General features: G+C 36.0%; 1 protein-coding gene across 3 annotated transcripts in view; it reads left to right on the plus strand.

Moving 5' to 3' along the window:
- The window catches only part of DPYD (dihydropyrimidine dehydrogenase), an 810,457-nt gene that overhangs the window by 186,972 nt on the left and 609,739 nt on the right, over positions 1-13,746 (plus strand). For all 3 annotated transcript variants that reach the window (XM_019919998.2, XM_073810605.1, XM_073810614.1), the window contains one exon: positions 5,422-5,509. In XM_019919998.2, coding sequence (XP_019775557.1) covers positions 5,422-5,509 — 88 coding nt within the window. The remainder of the gene's footprint in view (positions 1-5,421; positions 5,510-13,746) is intronic.

Consider the following 13,746-nt stretch of genomic DNA (forward strand, 5'->3'; position numbering starts at 1 on the left):
CTTCTTTTGAACTATCTTGGAGCACCCACATGTGAATGGAAATTTCTAGTGGATAAATATCTTTACTTAAAGATTGTTTTGTTGTTAACCTATAAAATCAAATAAATATTAAAAGCCTTAAAACATGAACATCGTTGGTGGGGTTAAAAGGCAGAATGGTGCACAGGATAAAAAAATTCAGTTAGGGCTTTCCTGGTGGCACAGTGGTTGAGAGTCCGCCTGCCGATGCAGGGGACGTGGGTTCGTGCCCTGGTCTGGGAAGATACCACATGCCGCGGAGCGGATGGGCCCGTGAGTCATGGCCGCTGAGCCTGCGCGTCTGGAGCCTGTGCTCCGCGACGGGAGAGGCCACAGCAGTGGGAGGCCGGCATATCGCAAAAAAAAAAAAAAATTCAGTTATTGTAAATGATGTTGCCATAGCTTTCCAGCCCAGTGGAATGTAGAAACTGGGCCAAGATGCATATTAGGAATATTCAAAGTTAGTTCCAAATACCCTTGAGCTAGTAAGAACCTGTGGTGTAATCAGAGAAGCAGAGTCAGAAAGTATATAGGAAAGGCTGTTAATGGAATACTGAGAGAAGCAGAGAGAATTATTGGAAGCTGAGAATGGCTCTTGTATATTTAATGCATCAGAACATTGGATTAGTCTCATCATACTTTAAAGATGCCAACCAGCTTTCTTGGGTCCTTTTATTATGACTGAATCTGGGTGCAAGTGATGTAAGCTGTGGAACTCAGATATATGTATGACACTTCTAACCTCCATTTCTTGACTCACACACCTTCCATTCAATCTGATACTCCATTCTGCCCAGTTTCAGTAGAAATGTTGCCAAGTTGGGGAAGGATATTAGACTATATATTTGCTTACACTGGTTATAATAGAGTGGAGAAGTTAGATCCTGTACGCACTGCTACACCTGAAGTAGTTAGACCTTTCCAAATAAAGGTACTGAATATCAAAGATCTGAGGAAATACAACATGAATATTAAGAAAATATTTAAATTTTTTAATGTAAATACTAACTTGCCCAGTTTGATTATATAAGCTAACATAGATAATACATAACCTGATGAAACAGTGCTGACTTGATTGAACCAAAGTCTAGCAAAAAACCCAAAGACAATGCAATGTGAGTTTTCAAGTCTTTCAAACAGATTTGTGTGATTTTTTTAAACTGAGAAAGAAATTAATTATTATTTAAACTCATGGATTAGAAAATTCTTCAACAAGCATATGTTACTATTCCAACTGCTATGTATGCTTAACAATAAAAGAAGCAGGCATCTGTTCTCAGATGTGTGAAGAATGAAATGCTTTAGTTCATTGCTCACTATAATGTTTTTTGGTGTCATACTGTGGAGTAAAATAGGCCAGCCTCTGGGCTTCCCTGGTGGTGCGGTGGTTGAAAGTCCACTTGCCGATGCGGGGGACATGGGTTCGTGCCCCAGTCCGGGAAGATCCCATATGCCACGGAGCGGCTGGGCCCGTGAGCCATGGCCGCTGAGCCTGCGTGTCCGGAGCCTGTGCTCCGCAACGGGAGAGGCCACAGCAGTGAGAGGCCCGTGTATCGCAAAAAAAAAAAAAAAGAACAAACTGTCCAGCCTCACTGATATTTGGGGAGAGGAATCATAGCTCTCTTTCCCTAGAGAAAGTTCCTGGATAAATATCTTTAATAGTTTTTGTCCTTTAAGTAGCAGTACTAAAGTTTTCGTACATTTTTTATGGTGATGTTGAATCATGAAGGATTAACATTATTAAAGATTGTATATTTTGCTTTTAATGAAATCTGTAGTTATCCTCTCTATTAAATATAAAAATGAAAAAAGTTCATCATTGGTAAAAAATTAAGACTTTTTATTGCTTTAAAAATAATTTAACATACTCAGTATAAATGTAATTATTTGGGGATTAAAATATTACATAAATGTTTATCTGTATTAACTTTTGCCTCTTACAATGCATTTAAAAATAAACTGCACTATAAAAGAGTTACTTTGAAACATAAAAGGGGAATTAAATGACTGAGGATAAAAACAAGTGTAATTTAAATGTTACTTCTAATGAAAAATTTATGTAGGACTGTGGTTTACAATAATTGTTGACATATTCCCCTAAGTACTGTGTCTGTGATTTTTCATGGTATCAATCATTTAAAGCAATTTAGGTAATACATTCTGACGTGCATTTCTGTTATTTTATTTACACCATTTGCCTACATCATTGTAATGCAGTACCTTTCTGATTTGGTACAGTAAATGCACTCTGTAATATCTATTATGGCATGGTCAAAGGATAATTTATTGTCAAATAGAAAAATAGGTCAACACTAATGTCACTTGATGATCAATCCCCCCCAAGTTTAATAAAACATCTCCCCAGTATGCATTCCACTGCAGTGGTTGATATTTTATTAGGACTACCTGGCTATAGCAGTAGTGTAATTACTGAGCTGTCAGAGTGATAAGTGGGATTAATGGCAGCCTGATGCACTTTAGTCTGCAGAGCGCTTAGAGAATTGCAAGATGGTATTATTATCAGAGTCTGCCCATTCTGGCATATTCATGGCACCAAAGAAAAAAAGAATGCTACAATTCAGGTTTCCATTGCCCTGCCTCATTAACATTTGACATTTCCAACAGCTGTTATTTGTGAACTAGCTCAATAATAAAAGGAGAATTATTTGGTAAAGAGGCTTAATAACCACAACTAAAACTCCTTGTGTTGTCAGTGCTGTTAAGTGAATCTGTTTATGTTGAATATAAGATTTCTCTGGAAGAACAGAAAAATACACTTTGAATTAATTTGGCTCATTCATACCTGCTGACATTATAACTTTATTTTTTAATTGCCTTATTATTCAAGTTGCGTGTTAAAAAAAAGAAAAGCCGAAAGCTTGTGACTTCATTAGGGATAACCAGAATCCTCTATCTATTTATCTATATCTTTATCTATCATAACAAGTATTTCTGTTGCTTTATTCTTATGGAGTGGCAGATATTTAAAAAATTGTCAAAATGACTTTTTTACAAATCAGAAGACATTTAAGATTGCATATTATTTTATAGCTATTTTTATTTTAGCTATTTTATTTTACCACATAATAGGAAATCCTTTCAAACCACTGTTAATGTACAACATATTTATCCATGTGAAGATAACACATATAAGTATCACGTCGTTTCAACATCAAGGACCAAATAAACCATGCTTTGTTTTCTTTTTGGATTGTTGTCCTACTGATCATACTTCCAAGAAATTCTTTTTAAACTCAGTGACAGTGTTTTAGGGAAAAAAAAACCCATAAGTATAAGAAGATAGGAATTCAACTAAATTATAAATGTGAATCTAACAATGGCATTTAGTGAAATGATAGGGGAGAGGTTTAATGACTGCATTTCAGAGAGGACAATTGATTATGAAAAGCCTTCGGTACTCATTGTGTAAAATTTAATTTAGAGAGAAGGCTAAGGGCACAAACCAGAGAGAAGAGATCAGATTTAAAAACAAGATATTAATTAGGTACTGAGAAATTGGTTCAGACAATGAAGAGGACTCTCTGACTTATAAAAGAATGACAAGGAGACCGGTATTGTTTTCTTAAAGGAAATGAACCAACGTCTTTACACTTGGAAGTGGATAGAAAATGAGCCAGCTAGTGACCTTTGTCACTGAGCAACGTGGGACTCATTCTCAGTGAAATTCTCAGAGAATTCTCGTCTTCTGACAGATGTGACAATGGTGTATGTTAAATTTCAGATCACCAGCTTAATTTTTCACTACTCCCACTTTCACTTTATGCCATACCAGATTCCATTAGTTCACCTACCCTCTCATGTTTTTTCTCTCCAGGCCTTGGCACGTACTGTTTTTATCCTTTGTCATTTTCTTGAGTGACCCTGCACTCCAAATCCCACCTTCATTTGCTTCCCTAATGCCCACTCATTCTTCAATCATCCCTTTAAGTGTTATTGTTCCCAATAAGCTTTGCCTGACTCTCTCCCTCCAGGACTACTGTTCCTCTTATATGCTCCCTTAGCATGCTGTTTTTACCCAAATTCACATTGACCACACTGACTACTACAAGTGCCTTTTATATGTCTGAACTTCCTCCAAACTGCAAGTTCCATGAGAGCAGGACCATGGTGGTCTTGTTCATCACTTTTATAACCTCATATCCCAGGTTCTGCCATGTAACAAGGGCTCATTAAATATTTATCAAATGAATACACAAATACGTATATGAATGTACAAATTAAAGACCATTCTAACCAGTGGTTTCAGTCCTAAGGTAGTAATTATAGAACTGTGATTCTCACTGTGTGGCTCCAACCATGTTTATCAGAATCACCTTAAAGGGGCTTTCCAAAATGTAGATTCCCAGACCAGTAACTCAGACTCAGGAGGGGCTTCTCTGTGGAAATTATGACATTTATCAAGCTTCCCAGGTGGTTCTTAGGAACACTGAAGTTTGAACATGTCTCTGGTCATTTCCGCAGAAAGCAGATTCTGATATGAGATTAGTATGTGGGAAGTCTATTAGAAGATCCACACCTGTAACAAGAGTGAAGGAATCAGGATTGGACAGACATAGCTACAATAAAGGCTGCAGTAGATCCCTGCAGACCTATTCCCAAAGTGGGGGCAAGGAGACTGCGCCTCTATCTCCCCTCACTGACCTGTGATTGGAAACTGGCAGCAGCTAGAAAGGGGGCATGACCTTGGTTCAGCCTGTTCTCTTCACGTGAGGGCACAGCAGCTGGAGGAATAAATACTTCAGTCTGAAAGGGGGTAGATCTGGTCTATGCATTGAGGCATCTACTGCAAAGCCCAATTGCCATGTGAATAATGCGTAGGTTAAAAGACATCAGAAAATTGGAGGAGGGAGGGAGGGAGGGAGGGATGATGGCAGGGGAAGAAGAAGGCTGGGAGGAGAGGTGGGTGGAAAAGTGGGAGGGATGAATGGAGGAAGAAAGGAATTTACACGTGGTAAAAAGAGAGACTTTACCTTTGTGTTTGTATAATTGTGGTGTAAAAGGCATACAAAACTTTTATCATAAAGACTCCATTCTCTAAGCATTATCAGTGTTGTGAGGGATCCAAGTAAGACTGATTTAGTAAATGGATGGATGAATGATGTATCTTAAATAAGTTTGATCTTCTTAAACTCTAGGAGGAGCACCAAGAGAAAGGGCAGTTATTAGCCTCAGTGGTGCCATTTCATACACCTTAGGAGGTGTGCAAAAAGTGAAACACAAGTACTCTATGTTTATTGCTTAAAAAATTTTTGTATCTAAAAATAGTACAATTTTATTTGTTCTTAATAGACACTAACTCTGAATGGGTATAGGGTAGAGAATATATAGAATATTATCTCACTTACTTTATAGTTTCTTTAATTCAGTTATTTTATTCCCTAGATGCCTGAAATGTGCAGATGCCCCCTGTCAGAAGAGCTGTCCAACCAATCTAGATATTAAATCGTTCATCACAAGTATCTCAAACAAGGTAAATTTGGATTCAGTTCTGCAAATGAAAATTAATAACAGCCTTTGATCTTGTTCTCTATCTATTATGACCATGATTAAAGCATAAAGCTTGTCTTAGTAAATTGGGTTAAAGTATTAAAAATATGATTTCTATAGGCCTGTGAAAATGTGGCACATTTTATTAATTAGTCTCTCCCAGTTTGTGATATGATTATTGTGAAATGCGTATTCACTGTTTATTGTCTTAAAAATTAGTTCGTGTTGAAATTAGTCATTTTTTAATACAAAGCATTCACTGAATAGATTTCCTCTAGCTTAGGCGTGCTAAATGCTTATAGATAGGAATGTCATTGATTATCTGAACACATTCAAATTTGTGAAGTACTTTTGTGTTTTTGTTTTTTACGGTACGTGGGCCTCTCACTGTTGTGGCCTCTCCCATTGCGGAGCACAGGCTCTGGACGCGCAGGCTCAGCGGCCATGGCTCACGGGCCTAACCGCTCCGCGGCATGTGGGATCTTCCTGGACCAGGGCACGAACCCGTGTCCCCTGCATCGGCAGGCGGACTCTCAACACTGCGCCCCCAGGGAAGTCCCTATCTTTGTTTTAAAATGTGCTTTGGTATTAACTCTGGCACACTGAAACAAATCAAGGGAATTTGTTTAAGATTTGGAATAATTCATAGAGACTGATAGAGTTGTAACCAAAAGCCCCCAACAATTAAAAAATAGAAAACAGACTTTTATGGGCATGAGTAGAAAAAAAAGGAATTTTGATCTTTCAGTTTTTTTTTTTTTTAAGTCAATGTAAGGCTAAGCCTAATTTTTATTCACTAAGAGAATGGTTTATTGATTGAATAATTAATTAATAGTATCTTTTGTTTGTGAAAGGAGCATTACAATCTCTTAGCCAAGTATCTTATCTTTTAACTGAGCAAAAGCTGAAGTAATCTTCTCATAAGGATGTAGCGAATCCTTCCTTTCACAGGGTTTAAAACTTATGTTCTAAAATGCTGCAAAAATCCAGTAAAGTGCCCCTTCAACTACCAGGTACCTTTTAATATATAAAGATCATTTCTTAATATGTCAATGATTTAAAAAATATTGTAGGAGAAAAATTATAAATTTATATAGCTTTAGAATTTCAAAAGATTTAGAGGTTATTACTTAGGTATAGGACATGGTATTAATCTACATGGTCAGTTTTTTTAGGATTTGAAGTCCAGGTTGAATTTTTAGATTGAACGCTTGTGAACCCAGGGAAAATTACTTATTTCTTTACCTTCATTTATGAAAGAAAGATAGCATCTGTCTTACAGGATTATGGTATAAACTAAATAATATTTGTATGTGAAAAAAACCTCTAATATGGTAATTATTCAACAAATATTTTGTTGATGTAGAATTATTAACTTCCCTATTCATTCAATATGGTAAATATTATACAAGTGATTACTTTTTTTGTAGCCGGTGTTATTCATTGAACACCTACTATGTACCAAACACAGTGACAGGTACTGGGTAAGAAAGGGTCCCTGCTATGACCTTGCCTTTTGGAAATTCATAATCTGTAAGCAAAGCCAGATACGTTAAGAAACAAAGCAACACAAAAACCTAGCCATAATTCAATATGGTTAGTGCTGCAATCCATGCAGTTCAGGAAGAGTATTCAGCATATGAAAAAGCAGGAATATGGGTGTATACACGGCATATTTGGAGAAATATAATAAATTCAGTGTAGCTAAGATGAAGCCTAGATTACATGAACAAGAGTGATGAGAAAGAGACCAGACAATTAGGTTGGGATTAGGTCGTGAAAATATTTTAATTCTATGCTCAATATTTGAGACTTAATTCTGTAGATAGTAGGAAATCATCAATGATTTATGTTTGTTTTGTAAATAAGATGAAATCTGAAAAGGGATACTAACTTTGTAGTATCCCAAACATTTATCATCACAGGATCTCTGTCTTGTATGTGAGAATGAATAATTTATGTGAAATGTGTGCATGAAATCTCATTTATTTAATAACCTCATGAGAAAAGGAGTAAAACAAAATGTCCAAAATTTGAAGTAGAAAGTGTTTTGGCTAAAATTATATCTAAGGTAGTAGTACTCTTGGCTTCATGCATGAGGAGATACTAGAATTATGATCCATGCTAGCTAAATTTTCCTTATATATTCTATAATTCAATAGTGATTTTGTGATTCTAATTAGTGTATAGCACATTCATTTAAGGTCTACAAAAGTTTATTAAAAAAAGACAAAATGGGAATAATGATATTCTTTGAAAAGTTTATAAAGTGTCTAAACAAGATTAAAATCATTTCTATTTTAGGAAAAAATGTTGTTTCATTAATTCTTTACTACCTGATGAAACATTGCACATTGCACATTGTATTTATTTAAACAGATTTCCGTATGAAGAGAAGATATTTGGAGGTATTTAATTGAAAATGTAATCTTTTGCAGACTTTTAAGGAACGCTGTTGTAAGTAGTATTTTGTTGAAGAATCATTGCACCAATCATGAAAGGGCAGAGATTCTTGTACTTTAAAGCCTGCAGCTTTTGAGCTATTTACCAGCTGTGTACAATGTAGGCTGTCCCACATTGCTCTGCCAGTGGACTTCAGATCAGGAGGGGGTTCTTTCCAGGTTGAGAGGGTAATTGAATCACCCAACTCAATGAACCTTGTGCCTTTTTGAAAAAAGGATGTCACTTGTGTTGTATTGTGTTCGGTTTCTGTGATTCAGTGGAGTTTAGGCCAATACTTCCATTCTTTACTTTCTTACAAACTGGATTACAGCTCTAGTTTCCAAAGGTACACTCAATTCTGTCGTACCTCCTCAGTCAGTTTTTCTGCCTGTTCGTGCAGGCTGTTGTTTACAATTGTATCTCTCAGTCGGAAGTACACGTTTCAGATTAATCAATCTGTGAATACTAGGCTATATTTTTTGATAGTTTTCTTATTTTTTTCTTTTTTTTTTGTTTTTGGTGGTACGCGGGCCTCTCACTGTTGTGGCCTCTCCCGTTGCAGAGCACAGGCTCTGGACGCACAGGCTCAGCGGCCATGGCTCACGGGCCTAGCCGCTCTGCGGCATGTGGGGTCTTCCCGGACCGGGGCACAAACCCGTGTCCCCTGCATGAGCAGGGGGACTGTCCACCACTGCGCCACCAGGGAAGCCCAATAGTTTTCTTTTGAAAAAACAGTATGCATAAGGTCAGTCTATAAATTTATTGAAAAATTGCTAAAAAATGTTTCTTGTTTCATGATGCTTTATTTCAAATAATAGTTATTTTCTCTTTCCAAATTTTATATTAAGTTGTAAAGCTTTGGTTTTTCCACAGATTTGCATATTTTACAGAATCTGTGTACTTAGATTTTGTGACTTTTATATCTAGATAGATAAATTTAATAATATACATTAGAAAAACAACTGACTAAATGACTGAATGTAAAATAAAAGACTCTTCTTTATCATAGATTCCTATTGAAAGTAACAAGAAGTCAGAGGAGCAACACAATTTAACCAGCAGAATTTATTGATAAATATTCTTGATAACAATATTTTTATTTAAATATGTTGTCTTGATATATGTGTGTGTGTGCATATGCACACACATGCACAAAGGTTACAAAGCAGAAGTGCAATCAATAGATTTAGTCCATCCTCCTTTTGGGTTTGCTTTTCAACTTCAATGGCTAAGTGGTTTATACCCTTATCAAATAAAATGTGGATCATTTTCAGAATAATTTTTTAAAATCGTAACTCTAATTACATTACACCCTTGTTCAAAAAGCTTCAGTGGCTCCCCATTGCCTAGAAACTAATGTCCCAATACATAACCTATTATGTAAACCAATTGGGCTTTCTCCACTATTATGAAAGAGAAGTAAGCAGATGAAAAAAAAGTATTAGGAAGTCCATAATTTATTACTGAGTAATTTAAAAGATATGAATATTTTGGATAAATAAAACAAAATGTAGTGATGAGATTTCAGGTTTTCTTTGGTACACAAGGCTAGTTCCCTCACTTTTATTGCCAGATGATAGTGTGAGCACCTCTATCCATCACAAGAAAACTGACAGAAATTTACCTACCTGCCATAAGATGATGTTCAAGGGAACACAGCTTTTAAAAAGTCTATGTGATGCACCAAGAGGACTGACAAGCCATTATCCTTCAGAGCTAAGTCTGCCATTTGGTTTAAATAAGTAGTTCTGAACTTGTCTGTCAGTTTCCCTTACAGTTGAGATGCCAATTTTTGAGTAATGTGAAAGATGTATTTTTTTTCTAGGACTGATTGTATTCTAAATTTTAAAACAAGCTAAATATTCTGTATCTGTGCCATTTGGGGACCTAATCTGAGTGGGTCTTGTGGCATAGACTAAGGTACTGTAATTCTAATTAGCCCTCCCTATCTCATAATGTAATAATTCTATCCTTTTAAAACTTGATCAGTAGTATTGTTAATGCTTGATTAGCCAATATTGGATTAGCTTTATTCAAATTTTTGCCTATTTTCTTCAGGTTTTTTTTCCACGTTGAGATTTCCATGGGAAATCAATTCACTTTTGCTTAGAATAAATACTTTAAATCTTTATTCAGTAAGGGTATGGTGTTGACCAACTCTTTTTGTTTCTGAAACTTTATACATTTATTAACTCTTGAAAAATAATTTGACTATGTATAAAATTCTGGGTTGGCAGTTATTATTTTTTTTCACCTCTCAGACAATATCATTTTAGTCTTTGGTCATGCATTGGTGCTATTGGAAAGTCACCAGCAGCCTAGTTATTGCTCATTTGAGAGTCATAATATCTTTGGAGGGGAGTTGATTTAAAGATCTTTTTATCTTTAGTGTTCAGCAGTTTTACAGTGACTTATCTAAGTCTGGATTTCATTTTATTTATTTTGCATGGTTTTCCTTGTGATTCTTGAATCTGTGGATTGATGTCTTTCATCATTTGGGGGAATTTCTCATTGTCTTTCTCCTCTCTTTATGGAGCTCTCATTAGATATATGTTAAACATTCTTACTTTAGTCTCAATGACTCAATTTATTTTTTAAACTTTCATCTCTGTGTTTTGGGGGTTACATCTTAGATCATTTTCTTCAACTCTACTTTCAGGTTTACTAATACTTTCTTAACCAATTGCAAACATGTTGTTAAAATGGTCCACTGAGTTTTGAGTTACAATTTTATCTTTCATTTCTAGGACTCCTTTTTTTTACATTAAAAAAAATCTCGTAGCTTTTTATTTATTTTTCAAGCCTGTCTTTAATTTTTTAAAACAGATAAAATTACTTAACTTTGTACTCTGAGAATCCCACTATCTAAAGTATTTGTGAGCCTGATTATATTGTCTGTGATGTCTACTGGCTCCACTCGTAGTGTTTTGTTTCCCTGTGTGTTTAATATCTTTTTTTATTTTTATTTTTTTATTATTATTTTTTAATTCTGGTTGCTCATTTTCTTTGAGGCTTTATCTGTGGAAGTTTTTTGAGGACAGCAATGAAGATGTTTCTTTAGAAGGAATTTATATTTGCTATGTTCTCAAAGGACCTGAAAACGAAAGCCTTTTTCACCTGGTTTGATGAATGCCTTTAAGATGGTTCCACTTATTTCTCTGCTCACTGCCTTTTCATTTTTCAGTCCCTGGACATGAAAGCTCATGGATGCGTTCACAGTGACTTTTTATTTTTATTTATTTTTTTTATTTATTTTATTTTTTTTAACATCTTTATTGGGGTATAATTGCTTTACAATGGTGTGTTAGTTTCTGCTTTATAACAAAGTGAATCAGTTATACATATACATATGTTCCCATATCTCTTCCCTCTTGCGTCTCCCTCCCTCCCACCCTCCCTATCCCACCCCTCCGGGCTGTCACAAAGCACCGAGCCAATATCCCTGTGCCAAGCGGCTGCTTCCCACTAGCTATCTACCTTACTACGTTTGTTAGTGTGTATATGTCCATGACTCTCTCTCGCCCCGTCACAGCTCACCTCTCCCCCTCCCCGTAACCTCAAGTCCGTTCTCTAGGAGGTCTGCGTCTTTATTCCTGCCTTACCCCTAGGTTCTTCATGACATTTTTTTTTTCTTAAATTCCATATATATGTGTTAGCATACGGTATTTGTCTTTTTCTTTCTGACTTACTTCACTGTGTATGACAGACTCTAGGTCTATCCACCTCATTACAAATAGCTCAATTTCGTTTCTTTTTATGGCTGAGTAATATTCCATTGTATATATGTGCCACATCTTCTTTCTCCATTCATCCGATGATGGGCACTTAGGTTGTTTCCATCTCCGGGCTATTGTAAATAGAGCTTCAATGAACATTTTGGTACATGACTCTTTTTGAATTTCGGTTTTCTCAGGGTATATGCCCAGTAGTGGGATTGCTGGATCATATGGTAGTTCTATTTGTAGTTTTTTAAGGAACCTCCATACTGTTCTCCATAGTGGCTGAACCAATTCACATTCCGACCAGCAGTGCAAGAGGGTTCCCTTTTCTCCACACCCTCTCCAGCATTTATTGTTTGTAGATTTTTTGATGATGGCCATTCTGACTGGTGTGAGATGATATCTCATTGTAGTTTTGATTTGCATTTCTCTAATGATTAATGATGTTGAGCATTCTTTCATGTGTTTGTTGGCAGTCTGTATATCTTCTTTGGAGAAATGTCTATTTAGGTCTTCTGCCCATTTTTGGATTGGGTTGTTTGTTTTTTTGTTATTGAGCTACATGAGCTGCTTGTAAATTTTGGAGATTAATCCTTTGTCAGTTGCTTCATTTGCAAATATTTTCTCCCATTCTGAGGGTTGTCTTTTGGTCTTGTTTATGGTTTCCTTTGCTGTGCAAAAGCTTTGAAGTTTCATTAGGTCCCATTTGTTTATTTTTGTTTTTATTTCCATTACTCTAGGAGGTGGGTCAGAAAGAATCTTGCTGTGATTTATGTCATAGAGTGTTCTGCCTATGTTTTCCTCTAAGAGTTTGATAGTTTCTGGCCTTATATTTAGGTCTTTAATCCATTTTGAGCTTATTTTTGTGTATGGTGTTAGGGAGTGATCTAATCTCATACTTTTACATGTACCTGTCCAGTTTTCCCAGCACCACTTATTGAAGAGGCTGTCCTTTCTCCACTGTACATTCCTGCCACCTTTATCAAAGATAAGGTGTCCATATGTGCATGGGTTTATCTCTGGGCTTTCTATCCTGTTCCATTGATCTATATTTCTGTTTTTGTGCCAGTACCATACCGTCTTGATAACTGTAGCTTTGTAGTATAGTCTGAAGTCAGGGAGCCTGATTCCTCCAGTTCCTTTTTTTGTTCTCAAGATTGCTTTGGCTATTCGGGGTCTTTTGTGTTTCCATACAAATTGTGAAATTTTTTGTTCTAGTTCTGTGAAAAATGCCAGTGGTAGTTTGATAGGGATTGCATTGAATCTATAGATTGCTTTGGGTAGTAGAGTCATTTTCACAATGTTGATTCTTCCAATCCAAGAACATGGTATATCTCTCCATCTATTTGTATCATCTTTAATTTCTTTCATCAGTGTCTTATAATTTTCTGCATACAGGTCTTTTGTCTCCTTAGGTAGGTTTATTCCTAGATATTTTATTCTTTTTGTTGCAATGGTAAATGGGAGTGTTTTCTTGATTTCACTTTCAGATTTTTCATCATTAGTATATAGGAATGCCAGAGATTTCTGTGCATTAATTTTGTATCCTGCCACTTTACCAAATTCATTGATTAGCTCTAGTAGTTTTCTGGTAGCATCTTTAGGATGCTCTATGTATAGTATCATGTCATCTGCAAACAGTGACAGCTTTACTTCTTCTTTTCCGATTTGGATTCCTTTTATTTCCTTCTCTTCTCTGATTGCTGTGGCTAAAACTTCCAAAACTATGTTGAATAGGAGTGGTGAGAGTGGGCACCCTTGTCTTGTTCCTGATCTTAGTGGAAATGCTTTCAGTTTTTCACCATTGAGGATGATGTTTGCTGTGGGCTTGTTGTATATGGCCTTTATTATGTTGAGGAAAGTTCCCTCTATGCCTACTTTCTGCAGGGTTTTTATCATAAATGGGTGTTGAATTTTGTCAAAAGCTTTCTCTGCATCTATTGAGATGATCATATGGTTTTTCTCCTTCAGTTTGTTAATATGGTTTATCACATTGATAGATTTGCGTATATTGAAGAATCCTTGCATTCCTGGAATAAACCCCACTTGATCATGGTGT

Source organism: Tursiops truncatus, chromosome 1, assembly GCF_011762595.2.
Source record: "Tursiops truncatus isolate mTurTru1 chromosome 1, mTurTru1.mat.Y, whole genome shotgun sequence".
Taxonomy (NCBI): Eukaryota; Metazoa; Chordata; class Mammalia; order Artiodactyla; family Delphinidae; genus Tursiops; species Tursiops truncatus.